The sequence below is a fragment of the Haliotis rufescens genome, unplaced genomic scaffold (assembly GCF_023055435.1).
Source record: "Haliotis rufescens isolate VD_foot unplaced genomic scaffold, xgHalRufe1.0.p SCAF_5, whole genome shotgun sequence".
In the NCBI taxonomy this organism is placed as follows: domain Eukaryota; kingdom Metazoa; phylum Mollusca; class Gastropoda; order Lepetellida; family Haliotidae; genus Haliotis; species Haliotis rufescens.
In genome coordinates this window covers 3112279-3138245 of record NW_025964223.1, presented here as the reverse complement: position 1 = coordinate 3138245, position 25967 = coordinate 3112279, and the positions used below count along the sequence as shown (strand labels likewise).

Genomic DNA, 25967 nt, shown 5'->3' with positions numbered 1-25967 from the left:
CATTTAATTGTAAGTAGCATTTTAGTATTTAATAAATATGATAATTGAATAGTAGCAGCAGTAGTAGTAGTAGTAGTAGTAGTAGTAGTACCTCTTGTTATTTCAAGAACATTTTACGAGAGCTTTTTACAGTCAGCCTCACCAGTCAGTTCGAAGGGAAGTAACTCTCCATACAATTATATTTTTGCTGAAAGAAGTACGGTTTGACAAGGCTGTTGAGAAAATGTTGGTATGACAACCAGATGAGTATTATTAGATAGCATTACAACATTTGCAAATCATTTTAAGCTTAACGTTTCAAATTGTGTCTGTTTACATGTTTCAAGTTGTTGCCAAGGCACTCTACTTCCTGGATCACATTGTCATAGATATATATGTTACAGGAAACAAGTATAATCAGTGATAAAGTCTAATAACTGGAAATTTCAGTAATTAGACATAACCACCGAGTGAATCAGTTATTAGACATAATCACTGAAATTTTCAGTCATTAGATTTAATCACTGATTATACTTGTTTCCTGTAACATATACAAGTATTTGTACTTTCAGTTTACAAGTACTTCTTGGAACTGAAGACTCTCTGAGAGGATGATGCAATGTGTATGCAAGTTATTTACATGTTAATCTACATCATCACTGATTCAGGACTTGTGACGGGCTGTATTATGTGAGCAAATATTTTTTGTGAATTTAATTGACATAAACATTTCCAGTTGTTTATTGTTGGAACAAGGCACACTTCCTTGTTCCTGATTAAATACAAATAACAGTAGATCTATCTTTATCATCCAAAACTGGCTCCCACAGGAGATATCGCTTGGATGAGATCAAGCGATATCTACACTGTAGATATCGCTTTTGCAATATCTACACTGTAGATATCGCTGCAATGAAATTACATCACAATGCTTTGCAGACCATTGTGACGTCACTGGTTACCATGACGTCACAATCAAATGACATCACTAATGGCTCTGCTACTGAAGCTGTTTGCAGTACTTTTTACACTGAAGACACTGCTAATTACTGTCTACAAATTGAAAAAGTTGAAAGAATGATGTTGGATGATAAATAAAATCTCACCCTCGTGTCTTTTGATATCAAATATATCAACACTCGTTGATATATTTGATATCAAAAGACACTCGGGTGAGATTCTCTATTTATCATCCAAAACTGGCTCCCACAGGAGATATCCTTGGATGAGATCAAGCGATATCTACACTGTAGATATCGCTGCAATGAAATTACATCACAATGCTTTGCAGACCATTGTGACGTCACTGGTTACCATGACGTCACAATCAAATGACATCACTAATGGCTCTACTACTGAAGCTGTTTGCAGTACTTTTTACACTGAAGACACTGCTAATTACTGTCTACAAATTGAAAAAGTTGTAAGAATTATGTTGGATGATAAATAAAATCTCACCCTCGTGTCTTTTGATATCAAATATATCAACACGAGTTGATAAAAGTGGAAAAAATCTCACTCGGGTGAGATTCTCTATTTCTTCGATTATGATTATTAACTGAATGATAAATACCTTTAGATTTTTTATTGCAAATGTGATGTCAGGGCTTGATTTAGCTACAGTAAACTACGTTTATAAAGAACACGCTTATAACGAACTTACAGATATAACAATCTGTCTTTTTTGGTCCTGGCAATTTACTGTATATATACCGTATACATACTTACTACAAACTACGGTCATAGTGAACTAGAATTAGAGTTCCCTTTGAGTTCGTTATATCCATAGTTTACTGGTTGGTTGGTTGGTTTGTTGTTTAACGCCGCACTCAGCAATATTCCAGCTATATGACGGCGGTCTGTAAATAATCAAGTCTGGACCAGACAATCCAGTGTTTGATATCATGAGCATCGATCCACGCAATTGGGGCAAGCATGGGTTGCTGAAGACCTATTCTACCCCGGAATCTTCACGGGTCCATAGTTTACTGTATATAAAACATGCACATGTGCAACCTTTTATTTAAAAATGCAACCTAATATTTACTGTATTCCATATAATAAGCGCCCAGGGCGCTCTCAAAATTAGAAATAGGGGGCTCTTATCAGAATAATATTTTGGTGAAAAACCACAGAGTTCAAAGAGCGTAAATTTCGTGGTTTATGCTGAAATGTTTATAAACGACAGATATATTTTTCCAGAATTTAATTGCCCATAATTAAGGGTGCATATAACAAACGTATTATGCACGAATAAATAGCCTTGTGTACATTTATCAATCGGAAGGGATGCTGATTAGGATTGTTCACTAGCCAGTATATTAACAAATATCGCAGTGGGCGCTTATTAGAGCGGGGCGCTTATTACGTCGAATACGGTATGTCTACATACACCAAGTGTATGTAAAAAAAAATTTCTCTGACCAACCTTTACTTGTTCACACAAAATCTATCTTTGAACACACTCAACACTTCTAACATTTACTGACCATACTACATCACTAATCCCTGTGGTACTTGTAATTTGTCTTGCTTTCTTAGGCTTGATATGCAGGAGCTTCACGATTATGTGCAAATGTTCTAATAACATTTTACAGTAATTAATTAATGTGGCTGGGAGCAGACCGGCCTGTTTTAGCTGTGATAAATGTGTGGTTTTTGTCTGGTGCAACTAGGTTTTCATGTCAACATACACCTGGTGCACTTTAAATCAATTTACTTTAATTGATTCAGAATTTGAACAACTGCATACATGTATTAGCCCTTTCTAAATAAAATGTAACAATATTCCAGAAGGAAGAAGTTTAGTGTTTCCTCAGTGTTCAACTACTTCACCTTGTAAGGAAGATTTTTACTGTCATGAGGGTTTGTAAAGAATCTACTTCCTCCGTACTCTCTTACATACCCAGTGTATTTTGTTAGTGATCTCAATTTTGCATTGTGTTACTGACCTGTGATGATCTGGGTTGCAATTGGTCTTCAGCTTGTCGTAAGAGGCGACAAACAGGATCGGGTGGTCAGGCTCGCAGGTTTGATGTATGTCAACGTATCCCAATTACATTGATCGATGTGAGGCTAAGGAAGCCTGCTAGAAACCCTCCACAGAGACGTGCAGATCCCTGGGCCAAAGTACCCCCAGGTAGTAGTGTGGGAAGATAATTGCATTATGTTTGATAGCTAATTTTATCCCTATTTCAGTCACAACACGGCATGTCCAAAGTGGAAGGGAATGGAGCAGGTCAGCCAACACTGATATTGTGCTGACCTGAAACCAAGGATCAGACGGGGATGAATTCAGGATTCCATAACAAGTGAAATCTAGGAGATAGGAGGCACGGTGAGATGGGATGTTCCTGCAATGAGGAAGACAGACATTCTGTACATGTTCTTCAACAAAAGATCTGGATGTTCCTACAATGAGGAAGACAGACATTCTGTACATGTTCTTCAACAAAAGATCTGGATGTTCCTGCAATGAGGAAAACGGACATTCTGTACATGTTCTTCAACAAAAGATCTGGATGTTCCTGCAATGAGGAAAACGGACATTCTGTACACGTCTTTCCACAAAAGATCTGGATGTTCCTGCAATGAGGAAAACGGACATTCTGTACACGTCTCTCCACAAAAGATCTGGATGTTCCTGCAATGAGGAAAACGGACATTCTGTACGTCTTTCCACAAAAGATCTGGATGTTCCTGCAATGAGGAAGACAGATGTTCTCTACACGTCCTTCAACAATAGATCTGTTTTTGATGTTCCTGCAATGAGGAAGACAGATGTTCTGTACATGTCTTTCAACAAAAGATCTGGATGTTCCTGCAGGTAACCTCTACAAGGACACTGGTATATTATTATCCCACGGGGCTGGAGTTATTCATGGACTAATGACTCCAGATAGGGAAATGTGTCAGTAGTTGGTAGGAAACTAGCATATGATTCTAAAGATCAGCATTATATTCATCACCCTAGTGGACCAAGAGCTTGGGTTGTTCAAGAACTTATTTGGTGCCAATGTGGAAATGTATGAGTAGTTGATAGGAAACTAGCATATGATTCTATAGATCAGCATTATATTCATCACCCAAGTGGACTAAGCTTGGGTTGTTCAAGAACTTATTTGGTGCCAATGTGGAAATGTATGAGTAGTTGATAGGAAACTAGCATATGATTCCATACATCAGCATTATATTCATCACCCTAGTGGACCAAGAGCTTGGGTTATTCAAGAACTTATTTGGTGCCAATGTGGAAATGTATGAGTAGTTGATAGGATACTAACATATGATTCCATAGATCAGCATTTCATATATCAGTATGGAGGGAACAGAAGATGTGGAAGTTCTCCATCCGTTTGTGGGGAGGGAAGATTTCCTGCAAGAGTTCTGGAGCCTGTGGAGCAGGTACCGGATCATTGGAGTGTTTGGCATGAGGTCTGTTGGCAAATCCAGAACAGTTGAAGAATTCATCCACCGTATGAAATCTGAACATCCACTTTCAGACTCGGTTCATCACATCCTCATAGATTTGAATGCTGTTAGAAGTTTACAGCGTTTCATTTTCCAAGTCAGAACCGCTTTTGGTTTCTTTGATGACGACCAGATTGATGAAGTCGAAAAGTTGGTGGGAAATATTCTAAGCAAGATGGAGAGTACACCATCTGTATTTTATGTTGTAAACTTCGACAATGCTGAAGACGTGATAGAAAGCGAAGTGAAAGCTGACTTTGTGCTGACTTGTGGAATGCTGATGGAGAGGTGTATGAGTTTGAAGATCGTCTTCACATCAACTGCCAAAGTGACCTTCCCACGCCATGCCAGCATGTACTGCTGGATGGACCTGCCTCCTCTGTCCCATGGCGATGGAGTAGCTCTACTTCACTCTGTCACTCCAAGTGTACATTACGACCAGGGAATGATCGACAAGATCGTGGAGCTATGCATGGGTCTTCCCTTGGCGGTTCTCATGACAGGTTGGTTAATCTTAGGCTTCTGTTAATGGCCAGTTATTTTAATTCCTGACGATAAATGTATGGATAATTTAGCCTACTTTCATGTCTGTCTGTCTGCAGTGTGTTTGCTTTGTATTTCTTGTTGCTATCATGGCCTGTCTGTTTTTGTGTGTCCATGTGTTTGTATGTATGTCAGTGGTTGTTGGCCCTTCTTGTTGTCTTCATTATCTGTCTATCTGTCTGAATAGCTGGGCTGCTGTGTGTCTGTCTGTCTGTCTGTCTTTAGCCCTGTGTCTGAATAGCTGGGCTGCAGTGTGTCTGTCTGTCTGTCTTTAGCCCTGTGTCTAAATAGCTGGGCTGCAGTGTGTCTATCTGTCTGTCTGTCTTTAGCCCTGTGTCTGAATGGTTTGGCTGCAATTGTCTGTTTGTTGGTATGTCATGTTTAATTTGCATAGCAACAAGACCTATGTCATGACTGCATTTTTTATGATTCTTAAACAGTGAAGATGGGAACTAAACATGTAAAATATAAAAAGGAAAAAGAGAATATACAAAAGAATATGCATCTTTTTCCTATCAATTTGTGAATTTCTGGGAAAAGATGTTAATTTTTGACACACAATTGATTTCAGGCTCTGAGCTGGAGATAGACAATGGTTTCTTGAGTCCAGAGCAGATGGTGGACATCTTGACTCAGAGTCGGCTGGAGGCTTGTGATGATGACTCAGGTGATGGAACTCTCAAGGATGCCAATAGCATTTTCAAGATACTGTTATTTGAATATCTAAATATTTAACCATTTTACAATAATACTTGACAGTTTTATAGGTCGTGAGTATCCCATGCTTGTCATAAGAGCTGTTTGGCTCATAGTGTGCCCCTACATGCATGGACTGTGGCACAGGCCTTGTCACGGGTTGTCTGGCCCAGATAACTATTGGTGATATGGCTGGAACATAACAAAACTCACTTACTCACTAACAGATGGCACACATGTCCGTCTCGATGCCTGGAGCAGAGACTGCAGCTATGCAGAGGAGGAGCAGATTGGTGAGACTTGTCAATAATGTAAACCAAATTATTAAAGCCTGTTTCTCTTTGACAAAGTAGACACAATTTATGGATAACAACTTCTTTAATACTGTAAGCTTGACAACGGTATAAGGATCTGTACCGAACCGTCACCTTTACCTTTACGAAGCTAACACATTAGTGATTATAATAACTTGAATCGTGATATTTAAAAAGAATTATGCAAACATTGGCTGAAGACTTTCAGACACTATCAGCCCCTATAGTGAATATGAGTATGTATGGTTTTACGCCGTTTCAGCAATATTCCAGCTGGTGGGGGACAGCCCAAATGGGCTCCACACATTTTACCCATGTTGGGAATCAAACCCGGGTCTTCAGCGTGAGGAGAGAATGCTTTAAATGAATCTCCAAAAGAGCAAATGAGGCATACCTTCTTCATTTCCACCCATTTCTGGTGTCCCCCGCCGTGATATTGCTGGAATATTGCTAAAGGCGGCGTAAAACCAAACTCACTCACTCACTCTTCATTTCCAAGGCATACAGCACTTTTAATTAATTAATTATGTTTGTTGAAAGGGCCAGTGTACAGAAACTTCATCAGAAGGTTGTCTGAGGTGTTCCGCCAAAGACTGGCCGTGCTGGGATATATCCCAGGGTCCTTCACTACAGGACATGCTCAACGTATGCTGGGTAAGTAAGGGTCGGTCGATGGTTGGTCGATGCCGGGGTGTCTGATGGTCTGTTGAGCAGGGGGTGTCTGATGGTGTGTCTCTGGGTGTCTGATGGTGTGTCTCTGGGTGTCTGATGGTCTGTTGAACCCGGGGTTTCTGATGGTGTGTCTCTGGGTGTCTGATGGTCTGTTGATCCCAGGGTATCTGATGGTCTGTTGATCCCGGGGTGTCTGATGGTGTGTCTCTGGGTGTCTGATGGTCTGTTGATCCCAGGGTGTCTGATGGTGTGTCTCTGGGTGTCTGATGGTCTGTTGATCCCGGGGTGTCTGATGGTGTGACTCTGGGTGTCTGATGGTCTGTTGATGATGGTTTGTCTCTGGGTGTCTGAAGGTCTGTTGATCCCAGGGTTTCTGATGGTGTGTCTCTAGGTGTCTGATGGTCTGTTGATCCCGGGGTGTCTGATGGTGTGTCTCTGGGTGTCTGATGGTCTGTTGATGATGGTTTGTCTCTGGGTGTCTGAAGGTCTGTTGATCCCAGGGTTTCTGATGGTGTGTCTCTAGGTTTCTGATGGTCTGTTGATCCCGGGGTGTCTGATGGTGTGTCTCTGGGTGTCTGAAGGTCTGTTGATCCCAGGGTGTCTGATGGTGTGTCTCTGGGTGTCTGATGGTCTGTTGATCCCGGGTGTCTGATGGTCTGTTGATCCCGGGGTGTCTGATGGTGTGTTGATCCCGGGGTGTCTGATGGTGTGTCTGTGGGTGTCTGATGGTCTGTTCATCCCAGGGTGTCTGATGGTGTGTCTCTGGGTGTCTGATAGTTGGTCGATCCCGGGGTGTCTGATGGTGTGTCTCTGGGTGTCTGATGGTCTGTTGATCACAGGGTGTCTGATGGAGTGTCTCTGGGTGTCTGATGGTCTGTTGATGATGGTGTGTCTCTGGGTGTCTGATGGTCTGTTGATCCCAGGGTTTCTGATGGTGTGTCTCTGGGTGTCTGATGGTGTGTCTCTGGGTTTCTGATGGTGTGTCTCTGGGTGTCTGATGGGCTGTTGATCCCAGGTGTCTGATGGTGTGTCTCCGGGTGTCTGATGGTGTGTCTCTGGGTATCTGATGGTCTGTTGATCCCAGGGTGTCTGATGGTGAGTCTCTGGGTGTCTGATAGTCGGTCGATCCAGGGGTGTCTGATGGTGTGTCTCTGGGTGTCTGATGGTCTTTTGATCACAGGGTGTCTGATGGAGTGTCTCTGGGTGTCTGATGGTCTGTTGATGAAGGTGTGTCTCTGGGTGTCTGAAGGTCTGTTGATCCCAGGATTTCTGATGGTGTGTCTCTGGGTGTCTGATGGTGTGTCTCTGGGTTTCTGATGGTGTGTCTCTGGGTGTCTGATGGGCTGTTGATCCCGGGGTGTCTGATGGTGTGTCTCTGGGTGTCTGAAGGTCTGTTGATCCCGGGGTGTCTGATGGTGTGTCTCTGGGTGTCTGAAGGTCTGTTGATCCCAGGGTTTCTGATGGTGTGTCTCTAGGTGTCTGATGGTCTGTTGATCCCGGGGTGTCTGATGGTTTGTCTCTGGGTGTCTGAAGGTCTGTTGATCCCAGGGTGTCTGATGGTTTGTCTCTGAGTGTCTGATGGTGTGTCTCTGAGTGTCTGATGGTCTGTTGATCCCGGGTGTCTGATGGTCTGTTGATCCCAGGGTGTCTGATGGTGTGTTGATCCCGGGGTGTCTGATGGTGTGTCTGTGGGTGTCTGATGGTCTGTTGATCCCAGGTTGTCTGATGGTGTGTCTCTGGGTGTCTGATAGTTGGTCGATCCCGGGGTCGTCTGATGGTGTGTCTCTGGGTGTCTGATGGTCTGTTGATCACAGGGTGTCTGATGGAGTGTCTCTGGGTGTCTGATGGTCTGTTGATGATGGTGTGTCTCTGGGTGTCTGAAGGTCTGTTGATCCCAGGGTTTCTGATGGTGTGTCTCTGGGTGTCTGATGGTGTGTCTCTGGGTTTCTGATGGTGTGTCTCTGGGTGTCTGATGGGCTGTTGATCCCAAGTGTCTGATGGTGTGTCTCCGGGTGTCTGATGGTGTGTCTCTGGGTGTCTGATGGTCTGTTGATCCCAGGGTGTCTGATGGTGAATCTCTGGGTGTCTGATAGTCGGTCGATCCAGGGGTGTCTGATGGTGTGTCTCTGGGTGTCTGATGGTCTGTTGATCACAGGGTGTCTGATGGAGTGTCTCTGGGTGTCTGATGGTCTGTTGATGAAGGTGTGTCTCTGGGTGTCTGAAGGTCTGTTGATCCCAGGGTTTCTGATGGTGTGTCTCTGGGTGTCTGATGGTGTGTCTCTGGGTTTCTGATGGTGTGTCTCTGGGTGTCTGATGGGCTATTGATCCCGGGTGTCTGATGGTGTGTCTCCGGGTGTCTGATGGTATGTTTCTTGGTGTCTGATGGTGTGTCTCTGGATGTCTGATGGTCTTGATCCCAGGGTGTCTGATGGTCTGTTGATCCCGGGGTTTCTGATGGTGTGTCTCTGGGTGTCTGATGGTCTGTTGATCCCAGGGTGTCTGATAATCTGTCTCTTGGTGTTTGATGGTATGTTTCTTGGTGTCTGATGGTGTGTCTCTGGATGTCTGATGGTCTTGATCCCAGGGTGTCTGATGGTGTGTCTCTGGTTGTCTGATGGTCTGTTGATCCCAGGGTGTCTGATGATGTGTCTCTTGGTGTCTGATGGTGTGTCTCTGGATGTCTGATGGTCTTGATCCCAGGGTGTCTGATGGTGTGTTTCTGGGTGTCTGATGGTCTGTTGATCACGGGGATTCTGATGGTGTGTCTCTGGGTGTCTGATGGTCTGTTGATCCCCGGGTGTCTGATGGTGTGTCTCTGGGTGTCTGATGGTCTGTTGATCCCAGGGTGTCTGATGGTGTGTCTCTGGGTGTCTGATGGTCTTGATCCCAGGGTGTCTGATGGTGTGTCTCTTGGTGTCTGATGGTCTGTTGATCAGGGGGTGTCTGATGGTGTGTCTCTGGGTGTCTGATGGTCTGTTGATCCCAGGGTGTCTGATGGTGTGTCTCTTGGTGTCTGATGGTCTTGATCCCAGGGTGTCTGATGGTGTGTCTCTTGGTGTCTGATGGTCTGTTGATCAGGGGGTGTCTGATGGTGTGTCTCTGGGTGTCTGATGGTCTGTTGATCCCAGGGTGTCTGATGATGTGTCTCTTGGTGTCTGATGGTGTGTCTCTGGATGTCTGATGGTCTTGATCCAAGGGTGTCTGATGGAGTGTTTCTGGGTGTCTGATGGTCTGTTGATCAGGGGGTGTCTGATGGTGTGTCTCTGGGTGTCTAATGGTCTGTTGATCAGGGGGTGTCTGATGGTGTGTCTCTGGGTGTCTGATGGTCTGTTGATCCCAGGGTGTCTGATGATGTGTCTCTTGGTGTCTGATGGTGTGTCTCTGGATGTCTGATGGTCTTGATCCCAGGGTGTCTGATGGTGTGTCTCTGGGTGTCTGATGGTCTGTTGATCCCTGGGTGTCTGATGGTGTGTCTCTGGGTGTCTGATGGTCTGTTGATCCCAGGGTGTCTGATGGTGTGTCTCTGGGTGTCTGATGGTCTTGATCCCAGGGTGTCTGATGGTGTGTCTCTTGGTGTCTGATGGTCTGTTGATCAGGGGGTGTCTGATGGTGTGTCTCTGGGTGTCTGATGGTCTGTTGATCAGGGGGTGTCTGATGGTGTGTCTCTGGGTGTCTGATGGTCTGTTGATCCCAGGGTGTCTGATGATGTGTCTCTTGGTGTCTGATGGTGTGTCTCTGGATGTCTGATGGTCTTGATCCCAGGGTGTCTGTTGGAGTGTTTCTGGGTGTCTGATGGTCTGTTGATCAGGGGGTGTCTGATGGTGTGTCTCTGGGTGTATGATGGTCTGTTGATCAGGGGGTGTTTGATGGTGTGTCTCTGGGTGCCTGATGGTCTGTTGATGATGGTGTGTCTCTGGGTGTCTGATGGTCTGTTGATGATGGTTTGTCGCTGGGTGTCTGAAGGTCTGTTGATCCCAGGGTTTCTGATGGTGTGTCTCTAGATGTCTGATGGTCTGTTGATCCCAGGGTGTCTGATGGTGTGTCTCTGGGTGTCTGATGGTCTGTTGATCCCAGGGTGTCTGATGGTGTGTCTCTGGGTGTCTGATTGTGTGTCTCTGGGTGTCTGATAGTGTGTCTTTGGGTGTCTGATGGTCTGTTGATCCCGGGGTGTCTGATGGTGCGTCTCTGGGTGTCTGATGGTGTGTCTTTGGGTGTCTGATGACAGGTTTCTCCCTCACCCACCCCACCCCTGCTTGCCAAGTGTCCATTACCAATTACTTAGCTATGATAACTTAAGTGTTGGCTACCATTGCCTATTGCTAATCAGCGCCAATCATCTGTTGGCTTCCTTTGTTAGCTTGTACCCTTTGTTATTTTCCACCTTTTGTTATCTTATTAATTTTGTTGTCCTTACATGTACATATATATGCTCTCTGCTTCATGGCATTCATTCACCTGATGAAGGAGTAAGCATATACTCAGAAACGTTGTGTTCCTCATAATAAAGAAGTTGACATCTGTATATTCTCTTCCTTAAGAAAGGTGGTGATTCATATAACCACCAACTGAAGGAGAGTTAATATCATGATATGTTGGCATGTTATGTTTAGATGAGACATCCCCTCAGTCCACCAAAGACATGACACTGTCCCCACTGATGCGCCGGCACATGGTACAGTTTGATGCACCACGACGCAGGTACAACATCCACGGTATTCTCAAGGACTGTCTGGAGGTGTACTTCAGCATAGAGAATCTCACAGGTGAGGTGGTCGGAGGAGTGATTCAGCATAGAGAATCTCACAGGTGAGGTGGTCGGAGGAGTGATTCAGCATAGAGAATCTCACAGGTGAGCTGGTCGGAGGAGTGATTCAGCATAGAGAATCTCACAGGTGAGGTGATTAGAGGAGGAGTAACAGAGAATCTCACAGGTGAGATGATCAGAGGAGTGATTCAGCATAGAGAATCTCACAGGTAAGGTGGTCGGGGGAGGAGGGATTCAGCATAGAGAATCTCACAGGTAAGGTGGTCGGAGGAGCAGTGATTCAGCATAGAGAATCTCACAGGTAAGGTGGTCGGAGGAGTGATTCAGCATAAAGAATCTCACAGGTGAGGTGGTCGGAGGAGGAGGGATTCAGCATAGAGAATCTCACAGGTGAGGTTGTAGGAGGAGTGATTCAGCATAAAGAATCTCACAGGTGAGGTGGTCGGAGGAGGAGGGATTCAGCATAGAGAATCTCACAGGTGAGGTGGTCGGAGGAGTGATTCAGCATAGAGAATCTCACAGGTGAGGTGGTCGGAGGAGTGATTCAGCATAGAGAATCTCACAGGTGAGCTGGTCGGAGGAGTGATTCAGCATAGAGAATCTCACAGGTGAGGTGATTAGAGGAGGAGTAACAGAGAATCTCACAGGTGAGATGATCAGAGGAGTGATTCAGCATAGAGAATCTCACAGGTAAGGTGGTCGGGGGAGGAGGGATTCAGCATAGAGAATCTCACAGGTAAGGTGGTCGGAGGAGCAGTGATTCAGCATAGAGAATCTCACAGGTAAGGTGGTCGGAGGAGTGATTCAGCATAAAGAATCTCACAGGTGAGGTGGTCGGAGGAGGAGGGATTCAGCATAGAGAATCTCACAGTTGAGGTTGTAGGAGGAGTGATTCAGCATAAAGAATCTCACAGGTGAGGTGGTCGGAGGAGGAGGGATTCAGCATAGAGAATCTCACAGGTGAGGTGGTCGGAGGAGTGATTCAGCATAGAGAATCTCACAGGTGAGGTGGTCGGAGGAGTGATTCAGCATAGAGAATCTCACAGGTGAGCTGGTCGGAGGAGTGATTCAGCATAGAGAATCTCACAGGTGAGGTGATTAGAGGAGGAGTAACAGAGAATCTCACAGGTGAGATGATCAGAGGAGTGATTCAGCATAGAGAATCTCACAGGTAAGGTGGTCGGGGGAGGAGGGATTCAGCATAGAGAATCTCATAGGTGAGGTGGTCGGAGGAGTGATTCAGCATAAAGAATCTCACAGGTAAGGTGGTCGGAGGAGTGATTCAGCATAAAGAATCTCACAGGTGAGGTGGTCGGAGGAGGAGGGATTCAGCATAGAGAATCTCACAGGTGAGGTTGTAGGAGGAGTGATTCAGCATAAAGAATCTCACAGGTGAGGTGGTCGGAGGAGGAGGGATTCAGCATAGAGAATCTCACAGGTGAGGTGGTCGGAGGAGTGATTCAGCATAGAGAATCTCACAGGTGAGGTGGTCGGAGGAGTGATTCAGCATAGAGAATCTCACAGGTGAGCTGGTCGGAGGAGTGATTCAGCATAGAGAATCTCACAGGTGAGGTGATTAGAGGAGGAGTAACAGAGAATCTCACAGGTGAGATGATCAGAGGAGTGATTCAGCATAGAGAATCTCACAGGTAAGGTGGTCGGGGGAGGAGGGATTCAGCATAGAGAATCTCACAGGTAAGGTGGTCGGAGGAGCAGTGATTCAGCATAGAGAATCTCACAGGTAAGGTGGTCGGAGGAGTGATTCAGCATAAAGAATCTCACAGGTGAGGTGGTCGGAGGAGGAGGGATTCAGCATAGAGAATCTCACAGGTGAGGTTGTAGGAGGAGTGATTCAGCATAAAGAATCTCACAGGTGAGGTGGTCGGAGGAGGAGGGATTCAGCATAGAGAATCTCACAGGTGAGGTGGTCGGAGGAGTGATTCAGCATAGAGAATCTCACAGGTGAGCTGGTCGGAGGAGTGATTCAGCATAGAGAATCTCACAGGTGAGGTGATTAGAGGAGGAGTAACAGAGAATCTCACAGGTGAGATGATCAGAGGAGTGATTCAGCATAGAGAATCTCACAGGTAAGGTGGTCGGGGGAGGAGGGATTCAGCATAGAGAATCTCATAGGTGAGGTGGTCGGAGGAGTGATTCAGCATAAAGAATCTCACAGGTAAGGTGGTCGGAGGAGTGATTCAGCATAAAGAATCTCACAGGTGAGGTGGTCGGAGGAGGAGGGATTCAGCATAGAGAATCTCACAGGTGAGGTTGTAGGAGGAGTGATTCAGCATAAAGAATCTCACAGGTGAGGTGGTCGGAGGAGGAGGGATTCAGCATAGAGAATCTCATAGGTGAGGTGGTCGGAGGAATAATTCAGCATAGAGAATCTCACAGGTGAGGTGGTCGGAGGAGGAGGGATTCAGCATAGAGAATCTCAAAGGTGAGGTCATTGGAGGAGTGATTCAGCATAGAGAATCTCATAGGTGAGGTGGTCGGAGGAGGAGGGATTCAGCATAGAGAATCTCATAGGTGAGGTGGTCGGAGGAATAATTCAGCATAGAGAATCTCACAGGTGAGGTGGTCGGAGGAGGAGGGATTCAGCATAGAGAATCTCAAAGGTGAGGTCATTGGAGGAGTGATTCAGCATAGAGAATCTCATAGGTGAGGTGGTCGGAGGAATAATTCAGCATAGAGAATCTCACCAGACCAGTGAAGACCCGGGTTAGAATTTTGAGCTTTAGAAGAATTTGATGCCACTGACATAGAAACAGAAGATGATTTGTAATCATGATTGTCTTCCAGATGTGCGGAAGCGCTACTGCCAGACCTTCAGCGAGGTGCTGAATCAGCTATCGCTGAAGCTGGGGACCAAGGACTACACTGAAGCTGTGGCAGATTTGGCTATAGAACATCCCAACCTTCAGAAACTCATGGTGGATGTCAAGCATTCAAGCCAAGAGACTTACCCCATCTATATCGAGATGGTGGCATCCTCGTCAAACGTTATTGAAAACTTCTTTGGAGGTGAGTTTAATTTAGCAAACAGACTTGCAGTGTATGCTTGAATGAATGAATCAACCCTGGATTCCAGGGTGGCAGAGGACCCAGGTACCAGATGCTAGAGCATCAACCCTCGATTCCAGGGCAGTAGAGGACCCCAGTACCACATGCTAGAGCATCAATCCTGGATTCCAGGGCAATAGGAGACCCCGGTACCATATGCTAGAGCATCAACCCTGGATTCCAGGGCAGTAGAGGACCCCAGTACAACATGCTAGAGCATCAATCTTGGATTCCAGGGCGGTAGAGGTCCCCTGTACCACATGCTAGAGCATCAACCCTGGATTCCAGGGCGGTACGAGACCCCAGTACCACATGCTAGAGCATCAACCCTCGATTCCAGGGCGGTAGAGGACCCCAGTACCACATGCTAGAGCATCAATCCTGGATTCCAGGGCAGTACGAGACCCCAGTACCACATGCTAGAGCATCAACTCTGGATTCCAGGGCAGTAGGAGACCCAGGTACCACATGCTAGAGCATGAACCCTGGATTCCAGGGCGGTAGAGGACCCCAGTACCACATGCTAGAGCATCAATCCTGGATTCCAGGGTCGCAGAGGACCCAAGTACCACATGCTAGAGCATCAACCCTGGGCTCAAGGGCGGTAGAGGTCCCCAGTACCACATGCTAGAGCATCAACCCTGGATTCCAGGGCAGTAGGAGACCCCGGTACCACATGCTAGAGCATCAACCCTGGATTCCAGGGTGGCTGAGGTCCCAAGTACCACATGCTAGAGCATCAATTCTGGATTCCAGGGCAGTAGAGGTCCCCAGTACCACATGCTAGAGCATCAACCCTGGATTCCAGGGCGGTAGAGGTCCCCAGTACCACATGCTAGAGCATCAACCCTGGATTCCAGGGCTGTAGAGGTCCCCAGTACCACATGCTAGATCATCAACCCTGGATTCCAGGGCGGTAGAGGTCCCCGGTACCACATGCTAGAGCTTCAACCCTGGATTCCAGGGCGGTAGAGGTCCCCAGTACCACATGCTAGAGCATCAACCCTGGATTCCAGGGCGGTAGAGGACCCCAGTACCACATGCTAGAGCATCAACCCTGGATTCCAGGGTGGCAGAGGTCCCCAGTACCACATGCTAGAGTATCAACCCTGGATTCCATAGCTGTAGAGGTCCCCAGTACCACATACTAGAGCATCAACCCTGGATTCCAGGGCGGTAGAGGTCCCCAGTACCACATGCTAGAGCATCAATCCTGGATTCCAGGGTGGCCGAGGTCCCCAGTACTACATGCTAGATCATCAACCCTGGATTCCAGGGCGGTAGAGGTCCCCGGTACCACATGCTAGAGCTTCAACCCTGGATTCCAGGGCGGTAGAGGTCCCCAGTACCACATGCTAGAGCATCAACCCTGGATTCCAGGGTGGCCGAGGTCCCCGGTACCACATGCTAGAGCATCAACCCTGGATTCCAGGGTGGCAGAGGTCCCCAGTACCACATGCTAGAGTATCAACCCTGGATTCCATAGCTGTAGAGGTCCCCAGTACCACATACTAGAGCATCAACCCTGGATTCCAGGGCGGTAGAGGTCCCCGGTACCACATGCTAGAGCATCAATCCTGGATTCCAGGGTGGCCGAGGTCCCCAGTACTACATGCTAGAGCATCAATTCTGGATTCCAGGGCGGTAGAGGTCCCCAGTACCACATGCTAGAGCATCAACCCTGGATTCCAGGGCGGTAGAGGTCCCCAGTACCACATGCTAGAGCATCAACCCTGGATTCCAGGGTGGCCGAGGTCCCCGGTACCACATGCTAGAGCATCAATCCTGGATTCCAGGGTGGCCGAGGTCCCCAGTACTACATGCTAGAGCATCAATCCTGGATTCCAGGGCGGTAGAGGTCCCCAGTACCACATGCTAGAGCATCAATCCTGGATTCCAGGGCGGTAGAGGTCCCCAGTACCATGTGTGTCATCTTCAGTCGACGGTATGGATCAGTGATCATGCTATCAACCACTAGTTTGCCTGGCCCAGATTGATCAGTAATTGTCAGTAATTGTCAGTATCACTATATGCAGTAATCTGATACTATTATGCAAGGGTTTATTGTCTACTTTTGTGTAGTAATTTGTTGGAAAGGTAATTTTCACATTTCTGTTGGTAGATTTTAAAATGATTAATTAAGGCTTAAAAAAATATATTAGTCTTAGTTCTCAGGCACTGCCCGCATCATCATAAAGTTTGCCGCATGTTTCGTTTTTATTTCCATTCCTTAAATATTCCAAGTCCAACAGTTGTCAAATACAGTATTCCAGTATCTTACTTATCAAGGAATTCATTTTGGTAGGGAGGCTCTTTCTCAGGTTGATTGTACACAATTGTTTATTTGGTTATATACTAGTTTGAACTAGAAAAGAAAAAGACACCATCTGCCCGCACTATATTTTCAAAAAACATTGCCTGACAACCAATTCTTTTATTTTGCTAAGCCTAGGATCCCCAACAGCAGTTGTTTTGCCACATACCGTTCATACTTTAGTCTTTGTTTTTTCCGGGCCCATGCGTGGTGTTTTACAGTTTTCAACCTGCTAGGTTTTTCCATACACCTGGGGTATAGCTTGGTTTAGCTGGGGTATGGCTAGGCCTTTCCAAATCAAGTTTCTACCCACAATGCCTGTTTGTATATTCATTTCTCGTTCTGACCTACAGTTCTCGCCTAAGATCTTATAAAATATCACTTGTGCCATACAGTTTTTGGCTACTTGCTTGTTTCGTTGTATTGGTGTATAATTCGTGGAAGTATCCACTTTCTTTTTGTGTAACATTATGTGCCAAATAGTGTACCCTGTCTGGATCTTTTACCTACTTAGGCCAAATAAATCTAGTCCTTTTAGTTCTGTTGTGGTGCTTAATTTATGTTGATATAGAAACTAACAGTGCCAGAAGAATATTGATTTGTCCACATGTGCCTGTTGGCCATGGCTTTTCTGGCGAGGTGATTGTCTTTGCTTAAAATGTACTCTGTCACATGACACTGCAGCAACCAAACATCCTTGACCTTGATTCCATACATTCCTGTCAACTTCCAGGTGAGAGCTACAAATTCTACACAAAGTGTCTGGAGTTGTGCGAGGTCTATAACAAACCCAGAGATGATGCCATTGTCAGCGGAGCATATGGCAGGGTACTCACCAATGTCAAGGTCAGTGTCCTCACTAATGTCAAGGTCAGTGTCAGGTGCAGATCCCATTCATCTTTTACTCCGATAGGATACAAAAACGTCTCCTCATGAAGAACTGAGAACCACTTCATAGGTCAGGTGAACTTTCTCATCAGCCAATCAGCTTTGAGGCTTCAAAGTTGTCGGTTGTGAGCGAAGCATTCTGACATAGAAAACAAACTTATACAGCCGATTCGAAATGTAAATAATAAGGGCACCTTGTTTCTGAGCACCATATGGCATATACACACAAAAGGAATATGTGTTTGGTGCGGGTTTCTTTTTTTCAAATAAAAATTTCCGAATCAAGGTTGTGTGTGTGTGTTACAATGGGATTAACGGGTATTCAAAAAATATTGTTAAAATGAATCAAAATCATCTTGAAACCTGCTTGACTTTCCACTGCATATGAAAACTTTTCATGATAAGTACAATTTTTTCCTCTATGCCAATTTCGAAAATACACCATGCCATTTATCAGAACAACTTTTGTTTACTTGATTTCTCGCTGCATTCTGCTAACCAGGCAGCAGACATCATGCGTTTTATCCAGAGTGATGCCATGTCTCCCTGAGTTCATGACATGTCAGTATTATTCATGTGGAAAGAGTTTTGCAGTGCAGCGATAGAAACTAACAGTTTATGTCCACTTGTCTGTATAATAATAACATATAGCAAAACCCCTAATAATGGCAAGTGTCTACTGGTCCTTAACTATTGGGCAGTTTGGCAAGAACTATAGGACTAGTGCCAGTTTTGTACGCTGCAGTGGCAAGGAACATTGCATGTTTTAAGATTATATGTGCTGTTAGCTGACGTTGTTGTTCAAAATGAAATTTCCAGGTACTGAATTCTCAATTCCTTCCACAAATCAGGGTAACACAGGCACATCTGTCAGCATACATTGGCATACAGATCAGTTTTTAAAAAATTCTCCCTTCTTCAGAAATTGTTCTTTTAATATAAACTATTTTTCTGCTGTTTTAGGCAGATTTTCCTGCAGGAGAGAGGATGTACGGTCGAGCGCTGGTGTATGCTGTCAACAACCCCGCTGCTGTCATGATGGCGTCTCAGTTGCACCAGAACATGGGCTGGAATCTTCACATGCAAGGGAAGCGGGAAGCTGCCCTAAGGTGAGGTGTAGAGTTTGGGGTGAGACTGAGGTGAGGTGTAGAGTTTGGGGTAAGACTGAGGTGAGGTGTAGAGTTTGGGGTAAGACTGAGGTGAGGTGTAGAGTTTGGGGTGAGACTGAGGTGAGGTGTAGAGTTTGGGTTGAGACTGAGGTGAGGTGTAGAGTTTGGGGTGAGACTGAGGTGAGGTGTAGAGTTTGGGTTGAGACTGAGGTGAGGTGTAGAGTTTGGTGTAAGACTGAGGTGAGGTGTAGAGTTTGGGGTGAGACTGAGGTGAGGTGTAGAGTTTGTGGTGAGACTGAGGTGAGGTGTAGAGTTTGTGGTGAGACTGAGGGTGGTGTAGAGTTTTGGGTAAGACTGAGGTGAGGTGTAGAGTTTGGGGTGAGACTGAGGTGAGGTGTAGAGTTTGGGTTGAGACTGAGGTGAGGTGTAGAGTTTGGGGTAAGACTGAGGTGAGGTGTAGAGTTTGGGGTGAGACTGAGGTGAGGTGTAGAGTTGGGTTGAGACTGAGGTGAGGTGTAGAGTTTGGGGTAAGACTGAGGTGAGGTGTAGAGTTTGGGGTGAGACTGAGGTGAGGTGTAGAGTTTGGGTTGAGACTGAGGTGAGGTGTAGAGTTTGTGGTGAGACTGAGGTGAGGTGTAGAGTTTGGGGTCAGACTGTGGTGAGGTGTATAGTTTGGGGTCAGACTTAGTGTTGTGTAGGGTTTTGGGTGAGACTGTTGTGAGGTGTAGGGTTTGGGGTGAGACTGAGGTGAGGTGTAGAGTTTGTGGTGAGACTTAGTGTGGTGTAGAGTTTGGGTTGAGACTGAGGTGAGGTGTAGAGTTTGGGGTGAGACTGAGGGTGGTGTAGAGTTTGGGGTGAGACTGAGGTGAGGTGTAGAGTTTGGGGTAAGACTGAGGTGAGGTGTAGAGTTTGGGGTGAGACTGAGGTGAGGTGTAGAGTTTGGGTTGAGACTGAGGTGAGGTGTAGAGTTTGGGGTGAGACTGAGGTGAGGTGTAGAGTTTGGGTTGAGACTGAGGTGAGGTGTAGAGTTTGGTGTAAGACTGAGGTGAGGTGTAGAGTTTGGGGTGAGACTGAGGTGAGGTGTAGAGTTTGTGGTGAGACTGAGGTGAGGTGTAGAGTTTGTGGTGAGACTGAGGGTGGTGTAGAGTTTTGGGTAAGACTGAGGTGAGGTGTAGAGTTTGGGGTGAGACTGAGGTGAGGTGTAGAGTTTGGGTTGAGACTGAGGTGAGGTGTAGAGTTTGGGGTAAGACTGAGGTGAGGTGTAGAGTTTGGGGTGAGACTGAGGTGAGGTGTAGAGTTGGGTTGAGACTGAGGTGAGGTGTAGAGTTTGGGGTAAGACTGAGGTGAGGTGTAGAGTTTGGGGTGAGACTGAGGTGAGGTGTAGAGTTTGGGTTGAGACTGAGGTGAGGTGTAGAGTTTGTGGTGAGACTGAGGTGAGGTGTAGAGTTTGGGGTCAGACTGTGGTGAGGTGTATAGTTTGGGGTCAGACTTAGTGTTGTGTAGGGTTTTGGGTGAGACTGTTGTGAGGTGTAGGGTTTGGGGTGAGACTGAGGTGAGGTGTAGAGTTTGTGGTGAGACTTAGTGTGGTGTAGAGTTTGGGTTGAGACTGAGGTGAGGTGTAGAGTTTGGGGTGAGACTGAGGGTGGTGTAGAGTTTGGGGTGAGACTGGCGAGGTGTAGAGTTTGGGGTGAGACTGAGGTGAGGTGTAGGGTTTGGGGTGAGACTTAGTGTGGTGTAGGGTTTGGGGTGAGACTGAGGGTGGTGTAGGGTTTGGAGTGAGACTGAGGGTGCAGTAGAGTTTGGGGTGAGACTGGCGAGGTGTGGAACTTTGGGTGAGACTGAGGTGAGGTGTATGGTTTGGGGTGAGACTGAGGTGAGGTGTAGAGTTTGGGGTGAGACTGAGGGTGGTGTAGGGTTTGTGGCAAGTGCAGCAACATTATCAGTTTTCACTCTATTTGCAGACACCTGCAAGAGGCTAAGAACTACCAGATCATGCAGGGGATGTACTATGAGCCTGTGGTCCTGACTACTCTGTCTGTGCTGGGCGTTGTCAACACTGCCATCGGTCAGGACAAGTGCTGTGCACTATTGCAGATTTCCAGCTAGCTTTCTATATAATTACCCTACCTGTCCCCCTTTCTGAGATAACGTATACACCTTTCATTCCCCAAATACAGGAAAACCAAGCTGATGAACTTTGTATAATAACAAAGAAACTAGACAAAAAGTGGGCATGGCTCATTAATACCCTGATCTTGACTCCATAGACCTGAATAACAATTTTGATATTGGAGATATACTGAGCCGGTTTCTCTTAGAACGCACAATGATATAACGTATAACGTGTGGTGGTACGTGGTCCTGTCCACAGTGCACGGATCACAAATCAGGTTAAGCAGTGTTGGTTGCGGAGAGTCCTTGGACGGGTGACTGCGTTTCGGCAGCTTGGCTCCTGAGAGTTTCTGAGGCTTCGGTCTGGCACCACTGTGAAGCACATGTTGCACATGTGGCGTCTCCTCGGGCAAGTGACTTTATTCAAAATGTGCCTCTGGTCACCCAGCAGAGAATGGGTACCAGGTAGGATGAGATGACAACGTGGGTGTTAACCTTCTAGCTCCTAACAGGCACCTTGGGTTTTATACTCCCCAGGGAGCTGAGAATTATTCTTGAGTGAACACTGATCCAGTGACCCGGGTAATAATAGCGCTTTGAGCATGACCCTAAGTGGTAAGGAAATATGTGCAATATAAATATCCTATTATTATTATTATTATTATTATTATTAAACATGGTAATGGAAGATGCACTAGTGCATCATCGTAGGTCATGGTATTAACAAATGCCATGTTCAAAACATGAAAGAAAATCAGTATTTTCTCAGAAAGTCCACTTATCAAAATCAAACTTTGCACTGCAACTCTCCTATTGGTATAGAAACTGTACCCCCAATTGGAGAAGAATCCATGAAGTAGTTTTCAGGTTATAGATCTTACCAATGTTGAAGTAAAAAGAAATTCTAAGTTCAAAACATGTCAAAATCCAAATGTCAAAATCCTCTGAAGGACGGACAGAATTCCTTGGTATAACTATATACCCCTGCCCTTAAGTCAGAGGTATAACAAACCAACAAACATACAGTATTTTACAGGAAACTACGAAGAGGGAGAGAAATACCACCGTGAGTCCTTGAAACGAAGGATTCACCTCCACGGTGAGAACCACCCCCACATCGGCAGCGTCTACAACAACATGGGCATCCTGTACCTCCAGAAGGGGGAGATAGAGAAGTCCAACCACTACTACAAGAAGGGACTGGAGGTGAAGAGGGCAACTAACGCCACCCCCAGCGCTATCATCATCTCCCTCAACAACGTGGCCAATGTCGAGATCAAGAGCAAGAACTTCGAGGCTGCTGGACAGCTATTGCAGGAAGCATCGCAACTTCTAGAGAAGCATTCGAAGATATACAAGTAAGGCAACAAACATTTCAATGTTTCTTCTCATTGTTCGGGTCCTTAGGACAGGCTGCAGGAACGTTTTTATCCACCGCCATGTGGGAGGGGGATATGGGAATCCATGCTGTCCGTCCATCTGTCCATCATGTTTTGTTTCTGGAAAGATCATTTAATAGTTCTTGCAGATATCAGGCTTACAATGAACTGGTGCCATTTACTATTTAGGAAATATTTCAAATTTTGGGGGGATTCTCATTACAACAAATTTCCAATCAATGAAATATTCAATCAAGTCCTTGGCTGCTTATTTTGGGGGATTTGTTATCATTTATATTTTTTCTAATTCCATTTAAAAAAATGGAAAACAGTGTATATCCAGGTGTAACAACTGCCCCCAGTGATCTACTCACCGTAACAACATTCCACTGAGATGGCTGAACATGCTAAAGTTCCTGTCATATTGCAGCACATTATACATTTGTTCATTGCTAGGGAGGTGAGTATCTCATGCTGGTCTTTTAAGCTTTTGGCTTTGTCTAGGAAGATATCTGTTTTTGTAGTCAGCGCTGTAAATGTCCACTTAAAGGAAGAGTCAACTAAGCTCGTACTCCATACCAGAACAGGACACCTTTGCTGTCCCCTGGTTCTTTGTTTCTTTGTTATTAAACGCCGCACTCAGCAATATTCTACCTATATGACGTCACTCTGTAAATAATCGTGTCAGGACCAGACAATCCAGTGACTGACGCAGATGGGATGCGATGACCAGTATGACAGCTGCCATCAGTGTGGATGTGGCTATTACAACTGTCTTCAGTGTGGATGTGGCTATTACAACTGTCTTCAGTGTGGATGTGGCTATTACAGCTGCCATCAGTGTGGATGTGGCTATTACAGCTGCAATCAGTGTGGATGTGGCTATTACAACTGTCTTCAGTGTGGATGTGGCTATTACAGCTGCCATCAGTGTGGATGTGGCTATTACAACTGCCATCAGTATGGATGTGGCTATTACAACTGTCTTCAGTGTGGATGTGGCTATTACAACTGTCTTCAGTGTTGATGTGGCTATTACAGCTGCCATCAGTGTGGATGTGGCTATTACAACTGTCTTCAGTGTGGATGTGGCTATTACAACTGTCTTCAGTGTAGATGTGGCTATTACAGCTGCCATCAGTGTGGATTTGGCTATTACAGCTGCCATCAGTGTGGATGTGGCTATTACAGCTGCAATCAGTGTGGATGTGGCTATTACAACTGTCTTCAGTGTGGATGTGGCTATTACAGCTGCCATCAGTGTGGATGTGGCTATTACAGCTGCCATCAGTGTGGATGTGGCTATTACAACTGTCTTCAGTGTGGATGTGGCTAATACAGCTGCCATCAGTGTGGATGTGGCTATTACAGCTGCCATCAGTGTGGATGTGGCTATTACAACTGTCTTCAGTGTGGATGTGGCTAATACAGCTGCCATCAGTGTGGATGTGGCTATTACAGCTGCCATCAGTGTGAATGTGGCTATTACAGCTGCCATCAGTGTGGATGTGGCTATTACAACTGTCTTCAGTGTGGATGTGGCTAATACAGCTGTCTTCAGTGTGGATGTGGCTATTACAGCTGCCATCAGTGTGGATGTGGCTATTACAGCTGCCATCAGTGTCTTCTTTCAAACACAAAATGTACTGACTTGTATATTTGTGTGTGTCTGAGAATGTCATAAAACGGGATGGTTATCGTTTATTGTAAATATTATTATCGATCTGTTGTGTGATCAGCACCGTGCATGGTTGTAGGGGCCTAGCACTGTTGGGAGCTGTGACTGGTGGTAGCGATAGTATGAAGACCTATGCGAATGGGCTATCACTGTGAGATGTGTGAACTGTGCTAACGATGAATTCTCAAAAGCTGGTGGTTAGGTAATTTCAAACAATATTGAATCGAGGCTGAATTTCCAACTTGTTCTCATTGCATTGAGAGTTTCATTGCAGTTGATAAGTCACTTTTGCCCACCCAGTTTCAGGCTGGTTTGAAATGATTAGTAACCAGAATTTGGGGATGCACGGCCAGGAGAATTTCACGAGTTAAATGATTTCTTCTTTGCTTTTCTTCCAATAGGTTTGAAGAAGGTCTGACTTTGGAGACCTATGGCAAACTCTATCTGGCTATGGGTGATCACAACAATGCAGTGGAATCCTTTAAGAAAACAGTGGCCATGAGGCAAGCTGTGGCCTGTGGATCGGTCACCCATGTCGAGAGTTTGCTCAGCCTTGGCAAGGCCTACAAAAGGGGAGGCCACCCAGCAAAGGCTATGGAGGCCTTCGTCGAGGCTTTGACCTACAAAGAGAGTGCTGCAACACAGATGCCCCAGAATAGTTTTATCTGGGAAAGTCTTGACCAAATGTGGACCATCTTATTGGAGAAGAGTTTGCTTGACAGGGGAGATCACTCTCAAGAGTTAGCTCAGGTTTTCTCTGATGGGAGAGTGGAACTGTATAGAATTATTAACCACTACACAGAGAAGAGGATATTTGATGAACGGGACAAGTTTGACAGAAAATTGAAGGAGTGGAATGAGAAGTGTAAAAAGTATGTGTCATGTCAGGAAATATACAGCAGGACATAGTCTATCTTTAATGAACACAGTTTTTCCTTCTTTCGACCTGCATGTCCAAAACTTGCACTCAGTGAAAATATTCCATGATCTGTATGAATGGAACACACAATCAGCTTTAGTGACAGCATAGGTCAATGATATGCATATGAATGATATGGTCTCTGATGTACATAGTCTATCTTTAATGAACACAGTTTTTCCTTCTCTCGACCTGCATGTCCAAAACTTGCACTCAGTGAAAATACTCCATGTTTGTGTATGAATGGAACACACAATCAGCTTTAGAGAGGCAGTGTTGGCCAGGGAATGGTACGACTAGTAACACATGTCACTGAGAGCATACTTATTACATCTTGACCTCATCACTGTGGAAATATGAGTTATACTATCCATATATACAATGGTGGTGACTTGATGTGTTTGTGCTGTATGTACTAAGATGGATGCTGATGTTAAAACTGCCAGTCAGTTTTGTTTGTAATATGTTTTGTTTTTTGTTTTTTTGTTTAACACCGCACTCAGCAATATTCCAGCTATATGACGGTGGTCTGTAAAAAATCGAGTCTGGACCAGACAATCCAGTGATTGACATTCACAGAATTACCACTTTTGAAGGCATCAAAAACATACCTAATGGGCTGATTAACGAATGAAATTTGTATGTTTATTATCCCCCACCACGAAGTGGCAGGGCGATATGGGAATGGGTGTTGTCTGTCTGTCCTTCCGGCCATCCATCACATTTCCTTTCAGGAGCAGAACCAAACTTGACACATAGGTAGGTCTAGTGGTAAACTGGTGCCTTTTGATAGTTTGGGATTTAAAAAAAAAAATAGTTTTCGAATTTCCATGGCGACATCTTTGATTTATATTTTTGAAAATGCTCGTTTCTGGAGCAGATCTTGAAAACCATACAATATTTGTTGCCTGGCACACAACCGGACATGTCATGTTGGTGGGGGATATTAGTATTTCATGCTTGTTTTCAGAATTGAAATTTTCACTTCCATCTTTTGTGATTATATGTCATGTTGGAGATTTGTCAACAAGATACTTGAGAACTTGAATGTAAAAACTGTACA

The 25967-nt window shown here is 45.4% G+C and overlaps 1 protein-coding gene across 4 annotated transcripts; it reads left to right on the top strand.

Annotated features, from left to right (window-relative positions):
• The first annotated feature begins 151 nt into the window (after window positions 1-151).
• LOC124133528 lies at window positions 152-25771 on the top strand. Of its 4 annotated transcripts, none has more exons than XM_046497949.2 (13): window positions 152-225; window positions 552-669; window positions 3178-4952; window positions 5564-5659; window positions 5916-5981; window positions 6543-6656; window positions 11285-11437; window positions 14245-14466; window positions 17553-17665; window positions 18671-18816; window positions 20778-20881; window positions 21965-22286; window positions 24387-25771. In XM_046497949.2, exons 3-13 carry the CDS (start codon window positions 4298-4300, stop codon window positions 24892-24894), a joined length of 2499 nt encoding a protein of 832 aa, XP_046353905.2. In that variant the 5' UTR covers window positions 152-225; window positions 552-669; window positions 3178-4297; the 3' UTR covers window positions 24895-25771. The 4 variants fall into 4 exon arrangements, with proteins under 4 accessions (XP_046353905.2, XP_048239829.1, XP_046353904.2 ...); XM_046497948.2 differs by having other exon boundaries at window positions 161-229; XM_048383872.1 differs by lacking the exon at window positions 552-669.
• The last annotated feature ends 196 nt before the right edge of the window (window positions 25772-25967 follow it).